Source organism: Pogona vitticeps, chromosome 1, assembly GCF_051106095.1.
Source record: "Pogona vitticeps strain Pit_001003342236 chromosome 1, PviZW2.1, whole genome shotgun sequence".
Lineage (NCBI taxonomy): Eukaryota > Metazoa > Chordata > Lepidosauria > Squamata > Agamidae > Pogona > Pogona vitticeps.
In genome coordinates, this window is record NC_135783.1 from 81,396,374 (window position 1) to 81,424,019 (window position 27,646).

Consider the following 27,646-nt stretch of genomic DNA (forward strand, 5'->3'; position numbering starts at 1 on the left):
AAAAGTTACTTTTTATTATTACCAAAGCTCATAATTTGATTACTATCAAAGCTCGTGGGTGGGTGGGAGTGCACATACGTGCATGTTCCTTTGGCCCTCAAAAAAATATGTCTTGGTGGCCCAATACCAGTCCGCAGCCCAGGGGTTGTAGACCCCTGATGTAGAGAGAGTCCTGTGCCTCCTTTCCAAAGCCGTAGGAGTCTTGGTCAAGGACTTGTATGAAGCACAATGAGGGATATTAGGGTAGGGAGGATTCTTAGTTCTTCTTTTCACGTCTTCTTTTTGCTTGTTTGTTTCAATTCATTGGCCGCATTTTCCTCAGTGGACTTGAGGCGATGTACATGGCTCTTGGTTCTCATCCTTTTATCCTCACCACAACTGTGTGAGGTAGGCCAGGCAGGGAGAGAGTGAGTGAGAGGATGCCTAGTTAGTTTCATGGCTCAGTAGGGACTTGAAAATGGATCCCTTTGCATCTGTTCCAGAACCAGAACAACCACACCACACCGGCTCTCAAGGCTGTAAATTTAAGCAACCAGCTTTCTTGTCTCTGCGGCCTAACCTTTAATCAATGCGATTTCATCAGTATTTTATTTTGTTCTAGGTTGAATTTTGTATGCAATATGCAGAATATGTCCTTAAAATTTACTATTCACCCAAGCACACGTCAGGGGACGTGATGGCGCTTTGGGCTAAACCGCAGAAGCCTGTGCTGCAGGGTCAGAAGACCAAGCAGATCGAATCCATGCGACGGAGTGAGCGCCCGTCACTTGTCCCAGCTCCCGCCAACCTAGCGGTTCGAAAGCATGCAAATGCAAGTAGATAAATAGGGACCACCTCGGTGGGAAGGTAACAGCGTTCCGTGTCTAAGTCGCACTGGCCATGTGACCACGGAAGATTGTCTTCAGACAAACGCTGGCTCTATGGCTTGGAAACAGGGATGAGCACCGCCCCCTAGAGTTGAACACGACTGGACAAAAATTGTCAAGGGGAACCTTTACCAAGCACATGCAGGTCTCATTGGTTTTGATGGAATAACTTGATTATGCATAGCAGGTCTCTCTTGTATCTGCAAAGCATGGATAATCTTGAGAAACTGAAGATCCTTCTAAGCTCTTGTTTGTGACTATAAGTGGTGACAATGAAAGTTGACTATTCTTATGTTCTTGCTTTGTACTGTCAGGTTGTCTTCAGCTCACTTGGCCCTTTATTCCCTATGAATTAATTACATCCCAGCTCTCCTCCAACATCACATTCCAAATGATTCTCCCCCCTCATCATCTTTCTTGATAGCTTCGCTTTCACATCCATTCATAGTCATAGTAAGTATAATACTGTGGATTATTTTGGCCTTCGTCACCAGCATCTTGATCCCTAACACATGAGGAATTTTTCTAATTCCTTCATAGCTGTCCCTCTGACTCTCAGTTTTCTGGCACTATGATTGTTCAGGTTTATCTAATTATGATATTAACAGTTCATAGTATGTTAATATCTCCTTCTGGTCTTGCTTTTGCAGAGGGAATACAGCTTCTCTATCATCTGCCTCCAAATATACATACTGTAGTCTGTTTGGTTTCCATATTGGTCATCTGGTTACATTGGCACATACAGTTGTCTGATCAGTTGCCTGAAATGTTTTTGCAATAAATTTTAACTTTATTGTTATTATGACCATAAGTCATCCATGTTAGGTACTGTATATGCAAAATATTGACTTCACAGAATCCTGACCCTTAGTTAGACTAAATTATCCAGCAAAGTTTGGTATTGTTTTGTTTCCTACTTTGTGTTTCAGTCACCCTGATTATCAACATATTCTTGTCTGGTATATGATCAGCTTATTCTTGAACACTTCCATAGAAGATTTTAATTTCTTCTTCTCCATCTGTAACTGTGATGGAGATGATGGTTACTTTGATAAGTTTTCCACAAAATCTTATTGATATTATTAGATCAAATCCTGCATCATAGCTACATCTTGCCTCACTATTAACCCCCCCCCCCTTTTTATCTATTCTTCCATGGTTCTCAGTCTTGGGCAACCCAGGTGTTCTTGAACCGTAACTCCCAGAAACCCTAGTCAGCACAATACAACTAGTGATGAAGGCTTCTGGGAGTTGCAGTCCAAGACTACCTGGGCTACCCAAGGTTGGGAACCACTGGTCTTCATTAAAATATCTTATTCCAGTCTACCCTAGTTTCTGCACTGCAAGTTTACCATATCTTTGGGCAAAATCCTCTTGACTTTGTACCAGCATAATCCAGAACAGGCTCTGGAAACATTCAAGTTACACCAAAAGCTTCCAATCCCCGTGTTTTACATTCCAAGGCTCCCTAGGGGGGTCCTGGCCTTGGGGAAGCCTTGGAAAGCCTTGGGATGGGAAGAGTGACTTAAATCTCAGAAATCACTGCTAGATCATCACCACTGTGATCAAGATCAACAGCAGTGATTTAGTGATGGTTTTTTACTTCTAAAGTTCTCCCCCACCCCACTCTGGTTCCAAGGCTTCCAAGGGCTTTCCCAGTGACCCCTTAAAACCTAAATCAAAGGGATAGGAAGCTTTTGATTACTGTAGATTTCTGCTGCTTGATCCAGGTTGTGCAAAGTTATGCTATAGGATTTTGCTCTATTCTTGTTTTACTATATCAATCTTACATTCATTCATACTTCCCACGTTTCATGTTCCAGTTATATCTTGTCATGCACCACTGGATTTTCCTTTTGCCTCTGTGTTCGTTAGTGACTGTGTTCATTAATGTCCTTTTGGCTTTTATCCAATTATCCAATTGCTTCATTAGTGACAACACTCTTTGTACTTATCCTTTGCTTCTTCCCTGGTAGCTGATTGAGTACCTTCTGATCAGCAGATTTCATCCTATAGCACTATCTCTTGCTTTATTATCTCATCATAGATAGTAGAAGTAGCAAATTATTGCCTTCTTCTGCAAGGTACTAAGAGTTAACTTGATTGTTTGCATTGTTCTCTGTGGAAGATCCTCTGTCAGTATTACCTTATACTGTATCTCCAGTATGGAGAATTAATGCAGGGAAATCGCCCCAGAGGGAGACCACAGCTGCGATACAAGGATACTGTATCTGCAAGCAGGATCTGAAGGCCTTAGGAATGGACCTCAACAGATCAGAAACCTTGACATCTGAGCATTCAGCTTGGAGGCAGGCAGTGCTTCATGGCCTCTCCCATTTTGAAGAGACAATTGTCCAGCAGGCTGAGGCTAAAGAAAGAAAAGAAAAGAAAGAAAGAGAGAGAGAGAGAGAGAGAGAGAGAGAGAGAGAGAGAGAGAGAGAGAGAGAGAAAGAAAGAAAGAAAGAAAGAAAGAAAGAAAGAAAGAAAGAAAGAAAGAAAGAAAGAAAGAAAGAAAGAAAGAAAGAAAGAGGCAGTCCCAAAACAAGCAAAATCAGGGAGCTGGACAGATTGTATTTGTCTTCAGTGTGGAAGGGATTGTCACTCTCAAATTGGACTTCTCAGCCACACTAGACGGTGTTCCAAGTCCTCTATTCAGAGCACATTACCATAGTCTCTCGAGATGGAAGGATGCCTAATCTAATTACCTTCTACTGTTGCCACTGCTCTTCCAGAATTTCTTTGCCCCTTCATCATTGGAAATATTATCTTCTGCTGATGCCACCATTAATTCCTGAAAAGGATGAATACATCTGTTGTCACATCTTTGACCATTGTGTCCTTGGGTGACCTTGCCTGTAACAGACTCTAGCCTCCTGATGGTATGGCTCGCAGCTTCCTTGATATGCCCAACCCAAACCCCACTCAGCATGTTAAGTTGAGCATCCAAGAAGAGATACTGTACGGTGGTATCTACTTCTCATAGATGTTAGTGGATTCTTGGCAAACACATGATGATGTTGTTTTTCTCTTCATCTCTCCCTTTTCTGTTTCAGACTTCTAGAAGAGCTAGTGCAAAAGGAGAGAGAATTTCAAGCCTTGTTGCATCACGCCATAGAAGAAAAGGAACAGGAGATCAAAAATCTGAAGCTTAGGACTCAACCAATAGGTGCTTCCCTATAACCTTCAAAAGCCATTGGTCTTTGAAGCAGTTTCCTGTCAAAGACTGTTAATGTCAAAGTTTTCTTCTGCATCCTGATTACAGCCCCCCCCTTTTAAAAAAATTCATAATGTGAAAGGCCCTTTTGTCATATTTTCTAGGCAGTTAGTTCTTTGATAGCATTATATAATATATTCATACAAACCCAAGACTAAATACATAATTTCTTGCTCTAAATAATATTAATAACAGCAGCAAAACATTCTGACTGTTCTAGGCTTTTGTGTGTGTGTGTGTGTGTGTGTGTGTGTGTGTGTGTGTGTGTGTGTGTGTGTGTGTGTGTGTGTGTGTGTGTGTGTGTGTGTGTGTGTGTGTGTGTGAGTGACTGTTTTTGTTTTTTGTATTTATTTATACAGTAGAGAGTTTTTAAACTGTATCACCGACTAGGAAAGACCTAATATTTCAAACCAAGCTTTTTTCTAAGCAAATATATATATAAAAGTCTGGATTATCAGTTATTTATTTATAATTTGCAAAGTCTGTTATGTGGGCAGAGTAATAAGTTTCTGAATTGCTCCAGCATATGCTATTTTTGGAAGCTGAAAATTTTGCTGAACTAGCTAGTAAGGGCTAATTCTGAAATCCATCACCATAGAACTGCAGAGCTGGACTGAACCCTATGGCTTTATCTGTGCTTCACCTTTCTTGAACTAATGATAGGGCACATAGCATAACATTTCGTATGTGAGAGTCTAGATGGGAGGCTGGACAAGATTATGGATCTTTATAAACATGCACTAACTGTCTTGTTTCAAAACATTGTTGTAGATATTCCTGGCACGTCTCCCTCTCATTTTAGCAATGCCGATGGAAGACTTGGAGATCAAGATTTGATAAATTGGCTTAGAGCTCATGGTGCTGATGAAGAAACCATAAACAGGGTAGGAAAGCTATTTTTAAAGTCTGTTCTGTTTTGTGATTTTGCAAAACCCAGAGGTTTAATGGCCAAACAACAACAATGTTCAGCTGTTGTGTTACCTGACCTTTTGAAGCAATAAAGGACCAAGGAAGACAACCTAAGTGAACTAACATTACTGAAAAGGCTTACAATCTTTGTTCAAGTTTAGAACCAGCACAAAGTGTTGAAAGATATTTCAGATGAGAACGCTGGAAGCTGTTGGTCAGATCTAGTTGGCCAAATTGTTTTACTGCCACTTTAACCTGGGATGCTGAATACAAAAGCTTCTGCATGCAAAGCAGTTGTTCTTCCATTAAAGAACAACAAGAAAAAGTCTTGCCGCACCTTAAAGATTAACAGTTTTTATTTGGCATGAGCTTCTGTGGAATACCTCAGGTGAAATAGGCTGCATTCTACAAAAGCTAATGCCAAATGAAAAATCTTGGTCTTTAAGGTGTTATGCTTTGTTGTTTTTACTGTAATAGTTTAACATGGTTGCCCTCTTGGAAATCTCTTCTATTAAAGCAGAGGTGAGCAACATGTAGGGCACATCTGGAGTGGTAGTGTAAAAAACGAAAACCATTAGTGGGCAAGGGAGAAACAAAACTATGCTACAACTACTGCTAGTGGTGAGCCTCACATTGGATCAGCTGTTAAATGCAGTGCTTCCCAACCTTGAGTCCTCAGATGTTCCTGGACTACAACTCCCAGAAATCCTGGCCAGCACAGCTGGTGGGGAAAGCTTCCCCAAGAACATCTAGGGAGCCAAGGTTGGAAACCACTGCAGAGGATTTCTCCTTCCCTTGGAAAACTGTGGTGGAACTGACTTTTGAGTTCCTCTACCCCCAATTAATGTGGAGGAATTCAGGAATATATCTGATCAAAGCAGACTTGGAGCCATAACAGATTTTGTTGTTTGCATTTTACCAGTTGGTGCTAGTGTTGTTGTATTAGGCTTTAAGGCTTTTTTTAAGGCATTTATATTTATCTGTTTTTTCTCTTTCTTCCTTTTGAAAAAAAAATGCTGGTGCCCATTATCCCTGTGTATTTATATGAAGGAGTAGTTATGGGAAAATTGGGCATTTTCAATCTCTTGATGGCCACAGTCCAACAAAAAGAGTTTAGCACCTTTAACCCCGTTGATTTGGGTTAGCTTAAGCATCCTTTGCTCTGTGTTGGACTTTTGCTGTTGACAGCGGTTCTCTGTTAAGAGTTGACCATATGAAATTATCCTTTAGCTTGTGAATACTAACCTTTCAGAAGAATATGAACTCATCTTGAGTTGTTATGTGCTGTAGAAACCCTTGAACAAAAACATTACATTCCTGTTATGAGTTCTGCATGAACTGTGGAGAAATAACGTTTGATTCAATCAGGGATTTCCCCGAAGTTGAGGGGAGGGGAGACCCGACTGACAGCTTGCGGCAGAACCTGCATAATTTTCATTACGGTTTCTTCTTTTAGTTCTTGGCAGAAGACTACACACTAATGGATGTTCTCTGCTATGTTACACGAGATGATCTAAAATGCCTTAGACTCAGGTAACTCCCTTTTAAAGAAAATAACTCCAAAGTATTCAGTTTTTCAAAGGGCTTATTGTTATTTATTTGAAGTTGTTACTGATAAACTCTGTTTAAAAGGCGCTGAAACTGACATCATCCTTCAAATATTTAATAAGTACACTCATTCAATATTGGTTGGTGACACATTCGTACAAATTGTATTTCTATGTTTTAATGCATCTCTCTAAATTATTGTAATGAATATCACAAAATCAGTATATACTCTCTTCACGTATGCTGTTAGGACACTATATGTAACTAGATGTGCACAGAAGCCCATTCTGCACTGAACTCTCTTTACATGAGCTGGTTTCATATTCTAGCAGTTTATTTGCTAAATTGCATTTAAAGTAACATTTCAAAAAAGGTAATTGAGCATGTCTGGTAATTAGCAGACTTCAGCATTCTTCTTTTCAAGTAACATTGCTGATTTCAGGGGCTACATCAGATATTGCAGGGCCTCTTGTTCGGTAAACCTTTTCTATATCCCTAGTGGAATCCACGCCCCACCTTTCTTTGTTGTTTGTCCCAAGTTGTGAAACTCCCTTCCAAGGAAGGCTACTGGCCCCTCCCTTTGGTCACTTCACTGTTGGCAAAATGGTGTAAAATAAATAAATAGCATCTACTCCCAAGTTATCTCCAACCTTTCCCCATAATCAGGACTGAAGCTGTCTCCAAAGCCTCCAGTGGTATTCCCTCAGTCAGGGTGCTGGCTGGAAGACTCTGGGAGGCATGGTCCAGAAAGGAACTTTTCTAAGCTCTCATTTTGAATCTGCTCAAGAGTGTCCATGGTTGTCTCAAGGAAGGCCTTTTGAAAGTGTGACTGAAAACGGCTGTGATCTTCTTTTACAGAGGAGGCATTTTGTGTAGTCTGTGGAAGGCCATCAGTGACTGTCGAGAGAAGCCTGCCTGCCCTTGAGTAAAGGAATATCCTCCATCTCCAAAGACGGCTGGAGCCTTCCTGCACCGCAGAGCAAGAGTGCTCTCAAAGAGATGCTGTTGCACTTTAAGCCAGTATTTGTTTACTGTTGTAAAGATCAGTGCAGCTTTCTGACTGCATTGATTGCCAGTATCCCTAAGAAAAATGTCTACAACATTAAATAGGATTTTAGAGGGGGGGTTGTTTGTTTGGTGTGTGTGTTTATACATAGAGTTCTCCTTTTCTAAAGTCCTGAAACCAAAGTTCCCTCTAATTCTCCAGAGCTCTATGCAGAGGCTCTGCCCCCTGCACGCAGAGTTCCAGCTGCAAACAGAAGCAAGTGGGCGGATACACACGCTCGCTTGTCTGTGTGGCTTAGAGGGAATGTTGCTGTAACATATAACAGAACCAAATGTTGATATAACACAAGCCTGTTGTAAGATATTATGGAACTGGACATCACTGAAGAAAAAAAACAGAAAACAAAATGTGAAACTTTTAAGATTTTTAAGTGAAGATGAATAACCGAAGCCTGAGGTTAGGATGATTCCTAGGTCCTTCTGCTGCCACCCACCCTGTAATATGACAAGGAGATAACTCAGTTCACCCCAGGGTAGCTTTGGATGCAATTCAGGGCTTCCCCATGGGTAACTGAGTAGGAGGGCTTGGTTCATGATGAGACGGATAAGGGCTCATGCATGTTTTTTTGCTCAAGGTCCTTGTCTGTTTTCAAAACCTGGAAGAGAATTCATAGTTGAAATGACTGTGTCGAGCTAATTGGGTAGCTTTTTCTTCAAGTATACTGAACACCTCAGTTGATACTTCTAGCCCTCTCTGAATGTGTATATTAATTTTATTTTTAGTAACTTAAATCCCATTCCACAATGCATTTGTGAAGTTCTTTTTAGTCTTGTTTATGTGCTACTGAACTGTACCAGTTACATATGCCTGAAATACATATAGTATTGTTAGCTTGTTCTAAAGCTATTCATTGTGACATACAGTCAATTAATAAAGAATAATGCACAATTCTAATACATTGGTGGTTTTAAAGTTATAAATGAACGGTTGAATGACAACACACAGGAGGACAATTGATTAAATATTTCTTCAAGCAAAAATAAAGGAGGCAAAAATATCTGCTCAGATGCTGAACTGCATTACCTAAAATGCTACAAGATCTTCACAATTTTGAAAGGGAAGGGAAGAAAGCACCTAAACTCACATCTTCTTCTGTGACCTTCTTACTGAGATGGAAGATGTTAGGCCAGCCACAACAGATAAGAGACCAGGCCCGGGGAGCCAGTGGCAAGGACTCCCAATGCTGGAGGAGAAAACGTGAGAAAGAGTGCCAGTATTGCCTCCCCGCAGAGCAAGGGAAGATTTCAAATGTGGCAAAAGAAAGAACTCAGACCCCAGAACAGCACGTACCCTGCCCACATTCTGGGTGGCCTGGCCTTTGCTTTTGTGGCCTCTGAGTTTGGGCCAGCATATCTTCCTATGATGAACAGAACTATAGATTCTCTTCCCCTAACTGCAGTTTTTTTTTGGGGGGGGGGGAGAGAAAAGTGGGACTAAGCCAGGGCTAGTGCTGCCAGCTAGATCTGGAGAAGGTTGACCAGGCCAGATCTGTCCCATTGTATTCCCCTTCCCAGTTGGAATAAACCCTGTTTGTTTGGAAGCTCCTGTTGCTGAGTCGATGGATTACAGGAGGGACTATCTGCCAGCCTGGCCTGGGCCTGCACTCACACTTATAATGTATTTGTCGTCAGGTTAACATTTGACAACTGCAGTGCTGTGTTAATGAAGCACTTAGGAAGGTCTAATTGTTGATGCAGCATGATGATAAGTTGGTTTAAAGGACCTGAATTTTGTTAACAGAATCGCCGCCTTAAATGAAGTTCAGATTCATTTGTTTAGGAATACTGTACTTTCATTGTTTTATTGATTGAAAACATTTGTTTATGATCTTTCTGCCCACCAGGCCTCCTCAAAACTCTGTTTATAGGCAAATGGCTGATACTTCTCTCAGCCTATCCACAATCAGTCTGGAAGCAGAGTGATGCTGTACTATCTGTCTCTGTATCCCCGCCTAGCCTTTATTTCCATCGGATGTGTTGATTTTTAATCACCTGCTAGCTACACTGTAGCCCTTAGAGACTATAAAACGATCTGCGACGCTTACCACCTGCTGCACCTCCTTGCTGTACTTTGGCTCCTATTAATTAGCCTGTTTATACGTGTTGACTCTGCCCTGGATCTCCAGCCGCAGCCAACGGCTTTCGGTCAGCAGCAACTGCTAATCGGAAGCCATTCATTCTCGTAAACTTGCGCGTTCCCACGGCCAGCAATGGCTTCACTCGCCGCCTGGGCGCGTTTATACAATCGGAAGGGAAAAGGGTTAGGGTTCCACGGGGCCCGGGTGAGATCCTGCGGCCACGAGATGCTGAGTACGATTGTGCTAATCGAAACGCCAAGGAAAGCGGGATGAGGACGGCTGGCTAGGCAGTAAACAGCCTTTGCTTACGACTCTTGTCGATCTTTTCCGGCTTTATAAACATTTGCAAGTTTCCGGATGCGTTTAGTGCTTTAAAAAAAACCCAAACCAACAGCCAGACGCCCCATGCTGAGCCCCGCTCTGTTAATCCACTTTATGGCTGGGGGGAGGGGGAGCTCTGAAAGGCGCAGAAAGAAGCCCTCCAATGGAAGCAGCCGACGGCTTCCGCTTGTTTTCCCACTTAATCCGCTCCTCAGCCCTCAACCCCCGCCTGGATTGGGCCGTCACAAGCACGTCGTCCTCGACCTGCCCCCTAGGGGGCGCCTGTCGGCTACAAACCAGAGCCGCGCCGCCGCCGCGCCGTCTGCCCGCACCTGCTCGAGCCGCCGGCTGCGGCGCTCCCGCCTTCCGCTCCCGTACCTGCCCAGCCACGTTCTCTTTCCCCGAAGGGTGGGACCGGGGCGGGGCGGCGGCGGGCGGCGGGCGGCGGCGGGGCAGCCCAGCTCACCTCACCTCACCGAGTAGCGCCATGGCGGAGGCCGAAGGAGCAGCCGGGAAGCCCAAGAGCCCCGGGGCTTCGCCCCTCGCGGACCGAACAGGTGAGTCCGTCGCGCTCGCCTTCCCGGCAGGCGCCTCCGAGAGGCGCCCGGGGGGCGCGCTCGCCTTTCCTTGAGCGGGCGGGCGCCCCCTCCCCCGCCGGAATGGCATCTTCGTCCGGACGGGAGCCGGATGTGGTGCTGCGAGGAAGGACCCTCAACCGAGCCCTCCCCCCCTCCGGCCGTCTCTCTTCTCCCGCCCGCCCGCCCGCCGCCCCCCGTCCAATGCGACGCGGGCATCTCCTGCCGGCGCCCAGGGAGAAGGCGGCGGCGGCGGGAAGACTGAGCCCGGTGGCCTCTGGAGCGCGAGGTCCCGCCAACTCGCGTTGACTTGAACCTTCCTGCGCCTTGAGTTGTGGGGGGACCCTCTTCTGAAACCCTCTGAGCCCGGTTGCGGCTCAGGCGACGAGGAGGAACGTCCCCAAAAACGCGAGCAAAAAAACACGAATAAATAGGCTGCGTGAGGAGAGCGGTGGTGCCTGCAGAGTCGGCACCAACGCAGAGTTAGCACCTATCCTGGGTCTCACTTTCCAGGCAGGATTCCTGGGTGTTTAACAACAGCAGGGAAAGCAGAAATTCAGAAGTCTGGAGTTGTTTTATAACAGAGATGGGGAACGTGGCACCTGTTTGTTGTGCAGCAGTTCAAGACAGCCCTGCCAGAGGGGGAAAATAGGAAACCCTATTTCTGATGTTCTGTTCACTGTAACATTAAAAGGGGTTGGATCCGGTCACTCTGGTTCAGTGGGTTCATAACACTAACAGATGGTGATCATGTTTTGTGTGATTGGCTTTTGTAGATGTGTGTGGTTAAGGAGGGAGTGCAGCCCTCTTTATTTCTGATATTTGCCAGCACTTGGGAAATCAGGTTTGTTACACAGAATGTATTCTGTAGGGAAAAGGCAAAGACACAAATACAAGTGCTGTAATTGGCGTTAAAATAAGTCACAGATCAATTAAATGGGTAACTCTTTCATGCTCTACAATTAGACAACATTGTGAAATACAAACTCCTGTTATCTGATATCCCCTTTGAATGTATGGTACAGTTGTATGTTAATGTTATACTCTGAACCCTGAGTTCTGTCTTGCAATCTCAAGCATGGAAATGACACAGCTAGTTGGAGGTACTGGTGAACACAAAGCTTGTCACGATTGTTATGGGCAGGAGAGACACCTAATTACCCCTGTTACAGTTTTCAGAGAGACTTTGTGTAGTCAGCCAGTAAATATGTCACTTTGGCGCAACACAGCTAACCCATTACCTACACTGATAATATAACTGCCTCTTTCTCATGCAAGGAAATACATTTCTAATCTTACCTTACATTCGTCCCAGTAGTCCTTCTCACAGATAGCTCAGACTGGAAAGCATCTTCCTTTTCTTAGCTTGTTGGAGTCACTTAGCTCTCTTCTTTCCCCTGTAAAGTTTTCCTACAAAACACCCGAATTTCAGCAATCAACCTGCTTAAATATCACACCCTGTCTCACAGAGATCACATTTGATGCCAACCTTGAACCCTGTATATCCCAGCTGGTTCTTCAATGACTGGAGCTCCCACTGAAATAAACTTGCATTCTCTACTGGCTTTATTCATTGGCTAATCCTGACACCATTGATTAACTGGCCATGCCATCTTGGAGATATTTACTATCCTAACTGTGGGACCATTCAGTGAGGGCCAGCATCTTTCAAGAACTCATTAATTAGTTCTGCATTAACAGGATGTGACTCTTGCCCTCCCATTTTGCTGTTGGGCTTTCCTAGATGACTAACTTTCACATTGATAACAATTGCCCCACTGCATTGCATAGCTATGAGTGCCTGCAGAATTTGTTTCAGGTGGGATGTGTTTCTTTATGGTAGTATATTTTTCAGTGTACATTACAATAACCAATTAATTAAGAATTCCTTTGGGTGGAGGAAGCATCCCACCTTGCTCTCCTGTGGATGCCTCTAGGTGTAACCACAATCAACAGTGGTGCAGTGATACATCTTCCAGAGTAACTACTAATCAAAACAGTTCCTATAGCCACGTCTTCGAGAGAGTGCAGGATTGCAGGCGAATATATTGATTCATATTTACATAACTATTTGTCACCTCTAAATACTTTGCACTGTGCCAGAGGAAATTTGCATTACAAAGTATCCTCCAGTATTTTGCATTACAGAACAATGTGGGCTGAATTCTGTTCATTCCTTTTGCTCTCCGAAGGGTTCATTGTACTAATAGCTGGGCAGTTTCTGTGCTTGCACAAGGTATCCAGTAATAGGTTCTTCTGTAAGCCCCAAAAAGCTAGGCAACTGGGCTGTTACGTGAAAGGAAAAAACAGAATGATTCCCTGTGTTGTTGCTATTTTCTTCTCCCAGGCACCTGCTGTAGGGACTTCATGTAAGATCAGAGGAAAGAGGGAAGTTGAGAGTAGGAGTCAGAGGGGTAGCAGATGACATAATTGTTCTGGCTAATCCGAAATCCCGCTGCTTTATTCTGTAAGCCTTGGCTCCACTGTGCCACTTCAAAGGATGGTTGGGGTCAAGGTGGGGAACTTTCTCTTTTTATTTCTCAGTTGTCACCTTCACATTTTGCTCTATTGATTTAAAGTGGTGTCAGTTTACATGAACAATGTTAGGATGCTGTGTTTATTTTTAAACTTATTTTTTCTGAGGTTTTATTGCTTGGCAGGCAGCACTTGGAGAGCATAAGCTTTCAGCAGACTGATTTCTACAGAGTGTGGTTAATCGGATTTGAAAGCTTTTTGCTGAAAGGCAGGTGTACGCTTTGCATTCAGAAAGCCTGTACGGAAGTATCTGCATGGATAAGTTTACTTGGTCCTAATGGAATGACTCATAGCAATCCATTTGAATATACACCTCAAAAAGCACATTTCCTTGAGCTGTGGCATGGTGTGTGTGATTAATGGCTTGACATATTAATTTGTAGTAGCTGTCAGAGCAGAAACAGTCAGTTCTGAGTTCACTTTGTTTTAATTCTAAGGTATTGCAGATGATTCAGGCCATGCATGTTATTTGAGCTCCTCTGAACGCCCATGTTTACTTCTATTCATGTAATAATTCTGCTGGTAAAACCAAACACGGAAATGGAGCTTTGTGTCCTTGTGCATTGTTTCCTCAATTGCCAGTATTTTGTGCACTCCTTCCTGATCTCATTTATTTACTTTATATGGGAATGTTAGTATTACTGGAATAAAAGAATCGAGAATCATTAGGTGCTTTCAGAGGGAGAGTTTTGTACAGAGATGATCAGGAGTTGGATAGTAAAGAGTGAAACTGGCAAGCAAAGGAAATAAAGACAATGTTAGAAGAAGAAGAAGAAGAAGAAGAAGAAGAAGAAGAAGAAGAAGAAGAAGAAGAAGAAGAAGAGGAGGAGGAAGAAAGAAGCAGCAGCAGCAACAACAACTTTCTTTAGACTGTGGGACTAAGCTGTAATACTACAAACTTACTTCACTAGTGATTTGTCAAAGTGATTCATGTTGTTCAGTTCTGAATTCAGTATTTTAATATTTATTTATTGTCTGAGAGGAGGATATTTTGCATGGTACTCTGTGAAACGATGCACCTATTTCATGGCATGCCGTCTATGGAGGAGAATGGTGAAGGGATGTGCTGCTATTGTTCAAAAATATTTCAGTCTAAAGAGAAAAATTAGGAATCGGTACCATAGAAGACAATGACAATCATCAGGGGCATGAGATAGGGAGAAGTCAGATGGCGCTAGAGGGGGCAGGAATAGGGCTTCCCAAAGAAGTGAAACCTGTTGCAACACTGCTGGGAAATGTATTCTCCAGATGTTGTTGGATTGTATCTTCCATCAACCTTAGCCATCCTATCCAGTGATGAAAGAGGATGATCATTAAAGTCCACCAACATCTTGACAGCTTTATGTTCCCCATTAGGGAATGGCAGCTCACAAAGGACAGGAATGAAAGCAGGAAATGAAGACGATGGAGACTGACAGCCAGTTCATGTTCTCTTGACTCGCTTTCCAAAACGTTGATACAGAAGGTACGAAGGATTAAGCTGCTAGGTTATGAAATGCATTAACAAATACCTCCTATGCAGAGTTTGTTCTGCTGCTGCCCATTGATTTCTTCATCAATGCCACTTTTCATAGACTCAAGATGCTAAATGGTTTGGTTTTCCTATATTCAGCAGTTTTCTTCAAAATCTTACCCATTTCAGAATTGAAACCCATATTGTATTTTAATTTTGGCTGTGGAAAAATTAACAGTTTGTGTCGTTTGTCTCAGAAATCATTCTGTAATTCCTCACCTCCTGCAGTTACTGTTTCCCCAGACACTGTTCTGTGAATAGTGGGCCTCTCTGTGCTAAAAAAAAAAATGTGCTAAATGCCATACTTTGTATGAAAGGGCCGCCATGATTACATGAAACCAAAGGTTTAAACTCAGGAAATGACTTTGAAATCATGATGAAGTGTTTATGAGCACATAAACTGCAACTGTTGATGTGTGAGCCAATCTCTTTCCTTGACTAAATGTCATCGAGCAAGTTCCCTGAAGTAAGCACCTGCCACAGCAAGGTGGAAGGAGGCCTCACAGGGTGTGAGAGTTAGAGGAGGAAGAATTCGCTTCTAACTAATTACTTTGTTTAGATCAGGTGGGTGGAGAATATTTTGCCTAACAGATGTTTTAGCCTATAGTTCCCATCAGCACCACCCAACACGGCCAGTGATCGTGATGGCAATTGTAGCTAAAATATCTGGAGAGCCAAAGGTCTATCACCCTTCACATTAAGTATTCAATAAGATGTAGGATTATATTGAGAAACAAGATCTCAGGTTATTCCAGAATCATCCTCTGCTCTCTTTTCTCCGAAAGAGGAAGTGTATTAATTCAACCATAGGAAATTCTGACACAGGCTTCACAGCGATAGTATAAATATGAATAAAGAATTCAGAAATTTAGGGCAACCACTGCTTCTTTCTTATTGACGAATAGCTATTGTCAGTCTCTCACTACCAGCTGCTCTCCAGATAGTGTAAACAACAACATCCAAAATGTTTGGAGGCCATCTGATCACCTGCTCCATGGATGATGCTTGAGGATAGTGGTCCCAGGCTTGGGTCCCCAGACATTCTTGGACTGCAACTGACCTAGTGGTGAAGGCTTCTGAGAGTTGCAGTCCAAGAATGTCTGGGAACTCAAGGTTGGGAACCATTGATCTAGGATAAAAGAGAGAATGTGTGTGTGTTGAGGGGTGCTGTTCTGTCATGACCTTGAACCAGAACAGTAATGAGAGCAGGATTGCTGATCATTTCACTCAGGATACAAAAATTTACAAGGCATAAGCATTTTCTGCCAAAGGAATTAAAATCTTCCCATCCCAGAAGGGGGAAACACAAAACAGATAGGCTTAGCATGAAACCTATATGGCTGTTGAATACTCATACCTAAGCATTTGTCTCTGTTCCTCTGTTCTCACCTACTATATGCCAGTCTCATGTGAGCCACGCTTAACCAGTAGGACAGCAAAGAGCCACTATGATTAATTACAGCTCATGGCACAAGCTTGAGTCACAGAACTCCAGAGATCTCCAAGTGATTATCTTGCTCCAACAAGTTTTGGGCTTAAACCAAAAACTTGTACAGTATTCATCCAGAACGAGATTACCCATTTCAGGTTCTGTCTGTTCCCTGAGGAATGCAAAGAAGGGGCAGTCATCTGGATTAGAAGTTAGCACTCCCCCCCCCCCCCACTTTTCAGGTTCAGCAGGCAGTTGTAGAGGGAGCCTGCTTATCAGGGAGGCAAACTCAGAGGTTCTTGATTTTTAAGGTCCAAATTCAGAAGGTTCACATAAGGGGCTCTGGCTCATGCCTGGGTTTGTACCCCTCTGCTCTGTTTCTAGTACTGCATATCTGACTGACTCCTTTTTTAAAATCTTGGTCAAGAGTCCACAACAACTGTGAACAGTGGTTTGCATATTTGGGTCTTCATATGTTATTGGACTACAAGTGCTAGGATCACCAAGCAGCATAGCCAATAGTCAGGAATCCTGAGAGTTGTGGCATATATGTATAACATATTGGGACTCAAAATCTGGGAACTGCTGCTTTTAGCATTAGTAGGAATATAGAGAGAAAAGAAGAAAAAGATCTCAAAGTAAAATAGTGTGTGAAATTAGAGATTGCTTTTCTGATAAAGCAGTGGTTCCCAAACTTGGGTAACCCAGGTGTTCTTGGACTGCAATTCCCAGAAATCGGGACAAGCACAACTGGTGGTGAAGGCTTTGGGGAATTATAGTCCAGAGACACCCAGGTTACCCAAGGTTGGGAAGCCTTGCATCCATTTCAGTAAGTACTCAGCATTGCAAAAGGGCCACATGTTGATCTGCTAGCTTCTCATCACAGTAGCAAGTGAAACAGTGAGTGAAAAGGAATCTGAAAAGTTCTTTATCCGGCAGTCTGTATGAAGGCTTGCCCATTCTCGCTGAAGCCTAGTTAGAATCCAACCTTGTACAATAGCAAGTGTGGTACAATTGGGGATCAAAAGTACACTGGTGCCTCAATTTACGAACGTAATCCGTTCCAGAAGATGGTTGTAACTCAAAATGGTTGTAAATCGAAGCACCATTTCCCATAGGAATGCATTGAAATGCGATTAATCCGTTCTGGCTGAAAAGAAAAAACACACACACACACACAAAAAGCAAAACAAAAAACAAACAAACAAACAAAACTGCAAGACCCATCAGAAACACAATTAATCCATTCCGGCTGAAGGGGAAAAACAAACAAAAAGCAAACAAACCCTACAAGACCCATCGGAAATAGGGGGAACCCCAAAAAGCAAACAAACCCTGCAAGACCCATCGGAAATCGGGGGGGGGACCCAAAAAGCAAACAAACCCTGTAAGACCCATTGGAAATTGGGGGGGAAACCGAAAAAGCAAACAAACCCTGCAAGATCCATCGGAAATAGGGGGAAAAAAACCCAAAAGCAAGCAAACCCTGTAAGACCCATCAGAAATCAGGGGGGAACCCCAAAAGCAAAAAACCCCTCCAAGACTCATTGGAAATGGGGAAAGGGAACCCAAAAAGCAAACAAACTCTGCAACACCCATTGGAAGGGGGGAAGCAAAAAAGCAAACAAACCCTGTAAGACCCATTGGAAATGGGGGGACCCCCCCAAAAGCAAACAAACCCTGCAAGACCCATCGGAAATGCGAAAAAACCCAAAAAACAAACAAAGACTGCAAGACCCATCATAGCACAGAAACATAACCCCCCAGCCCAAAACCACACTGCAAAACCCACCCAGAACAGGCAGTTTTTTAAAAAGCAGAAAGCAGCAACTTACCGAAGCCTCCTCAGAACTCACACACTAACCACTGGGGCAAAAGAGCTACAAAGAAGCAGTCTCTTTGCCGCCAACAGTTAGCAGTTTGAATTCCCCGCCTTTTTCCCTGCCTTTTTTCCAATTGTAACTGGAAGCTGTGGTCACAAGTCGAAGCAAAATTTTGCAGCCGGAGCTGGTCGTAACTCGAATTGGTCATAAATCGGGACGTTCGTAAGTTGAGGCACCACTGGTAGTACTAGAGGTATGAGATGGGTCATTTAATCCTGTTACATGGAAATAAGTCCTGCTGTGCTCACTGGTAGCTTACTCACAAGAAAATAATGCATAGAGTTAAAGATTTAACCAGAGAATAAACTAATGAGAGTGTAATACAGCAGGCATAAGCACATTTGAGTCTCCATTACTTCAGTGGAAAAATAAGGTAGAAGCAGAAATCTTCCACACTGAACTCAGCAAACTTTAAAATGAAAATGCCTCATTTTGGCCTTGTACTCTTGAAAAATTCAGCATTTTAGAGTTTTGGCACATAACATAGATGTCAATTTGTGACACTGGCATAGGAAACAAAACCACTGTTATGGTTTGTTCCATTTGTTTTCTAGAAGGAGCTTAACAAAAACTGCTTTTTACCATGGCTCACAATATCAAAGTTCATGTGTATCAAACATGTGGAAAGCAAGAAACTTGAGTTACATTTTAATAAGGGTTCCCCCCCCCCCTTTACAAGTTTAACATTATATTCCTTTTATGGCTGTAACAGAACATAGCGTTACTTGGTGGCTAATCCATTTAAATCCTTCAGACTTGAATCCTTGTACTTGAAACTGTGCACAGTGTGTGCCAAGTGTTTAAAAACAAGATTTTGTTGGGTGATCTGATGTTTAAAAAAAGCTCAGGCTTTTTCACCACAGTTCCCCTGTCTGCCTTCTTTCGCCACTTATTTATGTGAATTGATGATGTTTGTCACCGTTTTGGAGTCAAATCTGGTGGAAAATTAAGGCATCAAACCTGAACACATTTGCTTGGGTGCCATTTGAAATCCTGGCGTGAAGTTTTCCTGAGAGAAACAGCGATGGCTAGAGAGTAATGACAGCAATACGGAGACAGAACTCTCTAAACTTTGGATTATGTCTGTTTGCTTGAACAGCCTATATATCAGATAAAACCATTCACATAATATTTTGGCCTGGCCTTTGGTCACACAGAAATGCATGATTTCAGGAGTGTTAATTTTGCTTTGCTTTTTCAAGTTTGAGTCAGAGAATGGAAGAGCCATGTCATGGTTTGGTGCTTCAAAATGCAAGAAATCCCTCATAATCCTGGAAACAATTTTGCAGTTCTTTAAAAGAATTGCATGGGTAGTGGTGGCAGTTGTTTTTAACAAACTAAAGTAAAAAAATCAATAAGCATATGCCAGGGGTGGAGACTTGAGTCACGGGACTTGTTGTCAAGATGGACTTAAGTTGCACTGGAGACTCAACTTGGACTTGACTTTGGGTTTGTTTGTTTTTTCAATGACTCACACCTGGCTCAGAACTTGGAACCAACCCATGATGCTGAGTATACATAATTTGATGAATAGATAGAAATGTGCTCCTGCAGACAGAGAAGTGCGACATTTGAACATGTTATTTGATCACAAATACATTAAACCTAAGAAAAGCTATGATTTCCTTAATTTTCTTACTGCTACTGCTAACTACAATGGCCACCGGATATAACATATCATTAATTACCTCAGAGACAGAGGACAGTCTTCTTATCTAAAGTTATAGACTTAATAGCATGGTGAGTCAAACAAGGTATTAGATCCAGGAAATTCAGTGATCCTCATGTTACTTCACCATTGTGCTGGTTTTAGGCTTAGCCAGCTGCTCTAGAATTTGGCATGCATTTTGAATTCTCTTTTCACTGATAAAACCACAAGATGGAGCTACTGACATTTGATTGAAAGGAGATGTACCTGAGCTGAATGCTAACATTTTCTGTGAGTCCTGTATCTTGCTATTGAGAACTTAGACGCAATTGATTACTCTTTTCAATAACAAAGATTTAGACTGAAACTCTGTTGAGTGGGATCTACCTGTGCAATGGGAATAATTTCATACATGGGGCAGACAGTCACTGACCATTGGCTTTCTTTTGCTGTTTTGTAGTGCATAGGACTTTGCTGCATTATGTGCAAGCCGTGCGCATCCTGAAATCATTAAAGGGAAGCTTTTATTGGCAGCAGTTTTCCACTGCTGATGACATCATTCCTGTTGCACAGCCAGAGCTTTGCAATAGGATTTCAGCCATAATTATATTATATTCCATTAATGAGGGATAACGACCAGATAGGCGGGATATAAATAAAATAAATAAATAAATACTATTTTTGTAATATAACTCATAATACTTTAAAGCCATAAACGGCCATATATTCCATTACTGATTCTTTAGCACCTTTAGACTTGTAGTTACAGAGAGATACACTATGGCTAATAGACCAGACTGGGTTTTTTGGTTGTTGTTTTTTTGGTTGGTTGGTTATTTGTTTGTTTGTTTGTTTGTTTGTTTTGCATTTTTTGACATCTTTCATTATGCCCTAGTTTTCACATCAACATGCTGGACAGAGATTTCAAAATATCTTTGTATCATTTCAGTGGTCCTAATGAAAGTTACTGCCCAGCGCTGCATTTTGTTTGTATATGTGAAGCACAAAGCCACTGACCAATCACAAAACTAAGCATGCTGAATGCAAGAGACAGGGGTGAGGAAAATCATCACTTGAGGGAGAACCACTGCTCTATATATAGTAAACATGCTGTCAAATTTGACTTTTAGCAGAGCTGAGTGAGGTGCTGGCTTCTACAGCAGTTTGCTAATTTCTCCAACCCTGACAGGTCCCTTGCCTCTCTGGAAAGTTTGCTTCACATAGCTTTATGTAGCTGAGAACTGAACACAGCCACTAGCACAATACCCTTCCTGGCTCTGGACATGGGATAGCTTTGTCCTCCTCTTTTATTCTAGAAAGAACTGTGTTTGGTTTGCCACCCATTTTTTCAGGCAGTGGAACTCCTGCCATTGACTGTGTCTGCCTCTGCTAGTTAGGGTTATAGAGAGAAGATGGAGATGATAGGATGGGGGCCATCACTGTTGCTTCTGGTGCATCTACTGTAATGGGGCATTATAGGTTTATAGGCTTTATTTTGAAAGCAACAAAAAGTAGCTAACTATTTTGGTGACTTTGAAAAATGAAAAACCTTTTTTTCCCTTCAAAATTGTAACTCTCTTAGCCGACAGCAACTTGGGGAGCCTTGCAAGTGAGACCATTACTAATAACCTTTTGGGCCATAATACCACCTTGAACACCCTTAGCTCACATGATTTAGAAAAGCAAAGAGGGTTAGGTCTGGCTAGTGGTTGAGTTGGCAACACTAGCATTCTCCAGGTAGGCTTAAGAAAGAAACTTTCCTGAAGCCCTGCAGAACTGCCACTCAGAGTGGGTGATACTAGAGTAGAAGGACAAAGAGTCTAAAATCATCCAGCATAAAGCAGTTTCTCCTGTTTCTAAAGGTAACAAATTACTTTTCAACAGAAATTTGCAAGCCCAAATATACTGTAATATCTCTGGTTACTTTACTCATAATTGCAGTTCATTCAATTACTTTACAGTATTTTGTATTCAGCATTAGATACTCCTGTTATTTGTATTTTTCTCTTTTGCTTTCTGTATCTGATAGTCCACCCAGGGATGGGGTCCTACTGAGGTTATCTAGCACCAGGATCTTTCCAAGTCTTGAGCCAGCAGTACTGATTCCTGCTGTGAGGTGTACGGAACCCTGCTGACAGAATGGCAGATCTTCTTTCAGGCAGCAAGGCAGGCAGAGCAGCATAAACCATCTTTCTCAGGTCAAGGAGGTTGACCAAGGGTGGTCAAGCTATAGTGGAACTTGAGGGACAAAATCCCACAAGTGCTTTTCCTCCTCCCCTCTCTGCAAGTAAAAACATTAGACTAATAATTACTTAAGACCTAACAGTGATTGTGATTAGGCACCCTTCAGTCTCAAGAGACTATGGTAACGTGCTCTGTATGGAGGACTTGGGACAACATCTAGTGTGGCCGAAGAGGCCAATTCGAGAGTGACAATCCCTTCCACACTGAAGTCAAATACCATCTGTCCTGTCTAACAGTATGGCACTTGAAAGTGGCTACATGAAGTGACTCACTTCATGTACCTCACTTTACCTAAGGATAGGGTCCAGCCTGCTAGACAGGACAGGTCAGATCATGCTGGCACATAAATAACTTAAAGGTATAATCTGTAAAGGTGCACACCTAATCTAACTGGACAGGGTCACTTTAGTGATCTCCCTTAAAGCAGCCCTTCTGTCTATCAAGGAATCACTCCAGCTTGACCTTCAGAAGTTGTAGCCTTGGACATAGATTAGGATCAGGCTGGAGTTCATTTCCTAGTTGTCTGATATCTGGGAAGTAGATTGCACCACTCTCTTGTGATCTGGTTCCCCTTGTGATTACACAATTAATTAGAATGTTTGGCTTGTGTTTCCTGCTAGAACATGTTATCATCAGAAGTATGTCCTTTACCAATAAAATTGAATAAAATTAACTCTAATTATCTGAATATCTGTTGGAAATGTGAGAAGGAAATTGGTACATACTTTCATATGTGGCGGGAATGTGAAAAAGTACAACGATTTTGGAAATTAATCTTTAAGGAATTAACTGATATATGTGAAAAGGATATAGAATTTAAACCTGAAATAGCTTTGTTATCAATATTTGTAAATGTGGAATATGATATGATGACTAGAGAGTTGATTACCAATTTATTAAAAGCTGTCAGATTAATAATAGCCAGGAACTGGAAATCAAAACTTGAATTTCAAATGGAAGAATGGTATAAGGAAATATAGAATATTGCTATACATGATAAATTAACTTGTAATTTAAAGATCAAGAAACGAGAGATAAAAATTAATAATTTTTTATGATATATGGGGCAGATTTATTAAATATGTGCTAACAAAAGGAAAAAGGAAAGTTCCAAATCAGGAATCAATGCAGTTCTGGGGAAGAGAACAATAAAGGAAGAAGATTAAAGATAGAGGAAGAAGAGGATTACTGCAAGAGGTCCCGACTAGGGTGGTGGGGAACACAATTGATTTGTATTTTGGTTTATGTATTTTATGTTGTAGTTTGTAATTTAAAAGCACAAAAAATTACATAAACCTTAAAAAAGGAGTATGTACTTTAATTATCAGATTGTAAATTAAATCCATACTTACAATAAGTTCCTATGACTAATAAAAAACAAAGTTAAAATGACAGATGCAGAGACAAGGAAAAGCACAAGCTAGGAAAAACAGGCATCTTTCACCACTAGAGAGAGCAGCAGTTCTAAACACATGCTAGGTGTTATTGTTTACCTTTACTATGAGGACCCAAAGCAATTGTCTGCCTTTTTTTCTTCTCTGACAAAATTCTTTCTCCAGCTGTATGACAGCAAGGCTGTCCAACATCATCTCCTGGTTTTCTGGCAGCAGAAAAACAACAGAAGGGTTGTTCTGCAGTCTCAAACTGTTTTCACATACTGTACAACCCAAATCCAACAAGAGTTATTTGGGAGAATCCTTGAGCACTTTCCCGTAATACAGTAATAGGACATGGGAAGGTATACATAGAAAGTAGGTCATGCTTTTGGTTTAGCTATATCTTCCTACAGTCTGTGAAAAACACGACTCATATGAGGTGGTGCATCCGTGACTTCTTTTAAGTGTTTTACTCTTAGAGTGCAATGAAACCTGTGTCTAGAGTCTCCAGTTTAAAGGCAATTGTAGTAGTGAAACTTGCTTGTAAGCAAACTATGATAACAATAGCACATAAAAGAGTTACAATTCACTCTCTGTTGGTAAGTTTTCAGGAACAGTTTGAAGTGCTGGTTTTAAGCTATAAAACCCCTTGCAACATGGATTTGGGCTATCTGAAAGACCATATCCCTCTCCCATCCCCATAAGCTCACCTGGACTTTGAGATCTACTAGAGAGGAAGTCTCACCACCTTCAGGGTCCCATTTGGTGAGGACTTGAGAGGAGACCTTTTCTGTGATTGCTGCTAGGCTCTGGAACTCTTTGTCAAGAGAGGCTCGGATTGGCCTACTAACTATCCTTCCGGCAGCAGGCATTTTTTTTTTAAATTCAGGGAAGCCTTTGGCAATTAAGATGCCACCTGATATGCTGGTTTGTGTTTTTTAAAAAGTCAAACTACTATCAGAAATTTTTAGTCAAGTGATTTTAAAGTGTTTTGTTTTTAATTGCATTTAACAACATGACAGATTTTAATTCTCTTCTAATATATGTCATTTTAATGCATTTTAATTTCCTATTCTTTTTAACTGTTATTTTGTAAATGCATTGAGTCCCAGTCTTGGGAGAAAAGTGCCATTAAATTGAAGAAAAAAGGAAAGAATTCTGAACTTATTTTTTAAAAAAATTGGAACAAAATTTGCTATACTTAAAATGAAAAATACTTAAATTTAATTCCTTTTAAAAAAGAAGCATAATCTCATTGTGCTCCCCTCCCCCCGTTAACTGAGGCAGTACAAGAGTGCAAACTTGGCATCCTGTCTTAATGAGATGTTTAACATATATTCATGCTGATCCAGGAACTTGTGTGTTCCAAGTGAACTGTCCCTGTAATATTTAGAAATTAATCTTGAAATGTGTTTTTGTAAAAGCATTACATGTGCATAAACACTGTTCTGCAGTTTTAAAAAATTCACTACTATAGCCTGTATAACAAAGTGGAAAAGAATAACAAAACCTTTTAATTTTGGAGTGGGGATCATATGTTCATAGGTAAAATAATGTGTACTTACATCTTCCTCTTCTTTTGAAAGGGCTGAGGATGTACCCTTGTTCAGAAGAGGTCAGTAGACTGAGGCAATTATTTGTTAAAGAGTGGAAGTCTAGTTTGATAGTGTGACGAAGTTTCAGCACAATGTTTTCAGAATGACTGTCTATATGTGTGTGTACATGTACATATATATGTACATGTGTGAGAGAGAGACAATATATACGGTAAGATATTTTCCCACCACTTTGAACCTAGGAAAGGATTTGTCATATCAAAAATATTTCAACTTAATTCCTTTTGATATCTGAATTAGGCACAATATAATGGTTAGAGAACATGCTTTTCTCTGCGAACATACTTTTCCACTTGGAAAAAGCAAACATTAAAACGTGCCCAAGCCTGTTATTACAGTTGAACACCTTCCTCTGTACCATAATAGGACAAAAATGTTTAGACTCGCTGAGCCCTAGATAATTAAACTTTCCTTCAGTGAATTACAGGATAGGAAAAAAGAGTGTAAATACACTGGATGTTTGCATAATACCCTCTTATAGGCCTTATGCAAAATGACAGATCTTTACCTCGAGAGGGTTTCTATATTCCTTCTGTAACCTGTACCCTACAGATGTGTTGGGCAACTCCTTGTCTAGCCCAGCAACATGGCTGATTGGAGTTATCATTCAGACTGCTGGGGGTAAAGTGTCCATGCTGTTGGAAATACCATATTGCTCTATACGATCCTGCAACAGCATGGGACAATTCCCCCTTGTATGCACCTTGGGCTGCTTTACGCAGAACCACATTTTTTCATGAAATCTTCCACAGGGATGCTGTACATCTGTGCTTATGCTTCCCCGTAAGAGACCAACTGTTACCTGAAGTCTGCTTGGGAAACTTTCTCTGCAACACCTAGCACTAGTCCTTGAATGTGGAAAGAAAATCCCGCTGTTGAACATGTGCAGTGTGTTCTTCTGCTTGATGCATCTGTGACTTGTTGTAAGAAGCACTGTGAGAAGAGCAGATGTAGTTTCCTAGTTCTGCATCTTCAACCAAGCTGCAGTCTCAACATTTCTCATTCAGATCCTAAGCCTGGCAGGACTGACAGGCTGAACCTGAAGCCCAGGCTTTTTGTCTGGTGAGCAGGAAGCAAGCAGACAGCTGGAAGTAAGGAGGCAGGGAGCTTAGCTCTATTGTGGAGATAAATTGCTCAGACCAAGGTGATAGGGCAGGATCTGGATATTTATAGTGCCAAATGACCTCCCTCCTTTGGCCTCTTGTGTCACCTTAACAAACTATTGTGGCAGCTTAAGCTTGCTGGAGACCAGGCCAGGCTCCCGTATCGCCTTCTAGTCAGTACTCAGGAACATGACCTCCCTTATCTTCCTAGGAGGCACAGGAATAAGATGTCCAGAATCTGGCTGCTAGTTTACATGGCTGTGAGATGCCTCCCTTTTATACACTTCAGATTTATAAATCATTTATTGTGTTTTGAGAAGCCAGAAATATGTACTGTATTTTATTTATTTTCTCCTTCTGTCCATGTCAGCAAACATACATAAATGTCAGCAAATGGCACATGCATCTGACTTTTGATAAAGTGATACTTGGACTTAAAATCACATCCATCCCTTCTTTTGCTTTATTCAGTGAAACATTTTATTAAATGGAAAATACTGTACAGTTTTAAATAAATCTCACCTGACCGATAGACAGACAGAGCATCTAGTTGTAATAAATAATGAAGCTATATCTGATCTGAAGGCCTTAGGAATAGACCTCAACAGATGGGAAACCCTGACATCTGAGCGTTCAGCTTGGAGGCAGGCGTTGCATCATGGCCTCTCCCAATTTTAAGAGACCCTTGTCCAGCAGGCCGAGGCAAAAAGGCAGTCACAAAAGCAGCAAAACCAGGGAGCTGGACAGGGGACAGATTGGATTTGTCATCAGTGTGGAAGAGATTGTCACTCTTGAATTGGCCTCCTCAGCCACACTAGACGCTGTTCCAAGTCCTCCATACAGAGCACGTTACCATAGTCTTTCGAGACTGAAGGATGCCTAACCTAAAATGTAATAAACATTATCCAATATATAGTAGGGATGTTGGCAAGTCTTTGAGTATGAGTCCCACAACTGAATTCAAGTGTCTGGCACCAAGTTTTTGGTATTAAATCCCGAGTCCCAAGCCTAAGTCTCTATTAAAAATAAGCTTTTTTTTTTTCCCAGAAAAAAAGGAGGGGCTAGGTTGGTTCTGAGTAGTGAGTCGAGTCCAGATTATTGGGGAGGGGGATACCCAAGTCATGTCACTGGTGTGACTTAAGTTTGACTGGACAGCAAGTTCTGTTACTCAAGTCCCCATCCCTAAGCAGTGGTCCTTAGTCTTTGTATCTCTAGAGGTTTTGGATTTCAGCTCCCAGAGGTTCTCACCAGCATGGCTAGTGACTCGGGATTCTGGAAGCTGAAGTCCCAAAAAATCTGAAGGGCCAAAGGTTGAGCACCATTTCAAAGAGCAAATGAGAACAGCAGATAAGATCTTAGCTAACAAGCATATTATGTTAAAATTAACACAGTGTAAATTGCAATAGAAAGGGTTACACTCCTTTAGCTCTAACAGAGTTCTGCTGAGTTAGTAGGACTTAATGCTTAATTGTCATATATAAGGTTGCAAAACAAATATTCCATGCCCTCCTAACATCCAGCAATGAGGAGGGCATATGTATTTTTCTGGGGATAGCGTTCTAAAGCTATGGAGATACTGTTGTGTTTAAATGTCTAGAACTCTTGGCAGTAAGAAACTGAATTCACAACATGGGTAAAAGATGGAGGATTTATAATTACAGTACTTGGTTAAGAATATAAAAACTGACTTGATTTATCCCTGTTCTATATGCAAAAATGTTTT

At 41.7% G+C, this 27,646-nt stretch overlaps 2 protein-coding genes and 2 long non-coding RNA genes across 10 annotated transcripts in view; 2 read left to right on the plus strand and 2 right to left on the minus strand.

Annotated features, from left to right (window-relative positions):
- MAP3K5 (mitogen-activated protein kinase kinase kinase 5) overlaps positions 1 to 8,497 on the plus strand; it is a 118,762-nt gene extending 110,265 nt beyond the window's left edge. The window contains exons 27-30 of one of the 2 annotated variants that reach the window (XM_020779391.3): positions 3,920 to 4,032; positions 4,852 to 4,964; positions 6,446 to 6,522; positions 7,396 to 8,497. In XM_020779391.3, the coding sequence (XP_020635050.3) occupies positions 3,920 to 4,032; positions 4,852 to 4,964; positions 6,446 to 6,522; positions 7,396 to 7,462 (370 nt within the window). In that variant the 3' untranslated portion in view covers positions 7,463 to 8,497. The remainder of the gene's footprint in view (positions 1 to 3,919; positions 4,033 to 4,851; positions 4,965 to 6,445; positions 6,523 to 7,395) is intronic. The other variant, XR_013540601.1, reaches the window with a different exon arrangement.
- LOC110071777 (uncharacterized) overlaps positions 1 to 27,646 on the minus strand; it is a 56,407-nt gene that overhangs the window by 16,452 nt on the left and 12,309 nt on the right. The window contains exon 2 of the long non-coding RNA XR_013540606.1: positions 11,876 to 11,986. This is a non-coding gene — a long non-coding RNA (uncharacterized LOC110071777). The remainder of the gene's footprint in view (positions 1 to 11,875; positions 11,987 to 27,646) is intronic.
- LOC144585959 (uncharacterized) lies at positions 1,164 to 3,932 on the minus strand. The gene is made up of 2 exons (XR_013540609.1): positions 3,572 to 3,932; positions 1,164 to 3,234 (listed from the first exon to the last, which is right to left on the minus strand). It is a non-coding gene; the product is annotated as an uncharacterized LOC144585959 (long non-coding RNA).
- MAP7 (microtubule associated protein 7) overlaps positions 8,491 to 27,646 on the plus strand; it is a 140,404-nt gene continuing 121,248 nt past the window's right edge. For all 6 annotated transcript variants that reach the window (XM_072996260.2, XM_072996262.2, XM_072996265.2 and 3 more), the window contains exon 1: positions 8,491 to 10,558. In XM_072996260.2, coding sequence (XP_072852361.2) covers positions 10,165 to 10,558 — 394 coding nt within the window. In that variant the 5' untranslated portion in view covers positions 8,491 to 10,164. The remainder of the gene's footprint in view (positions 10,559 to 27,646) is intronic.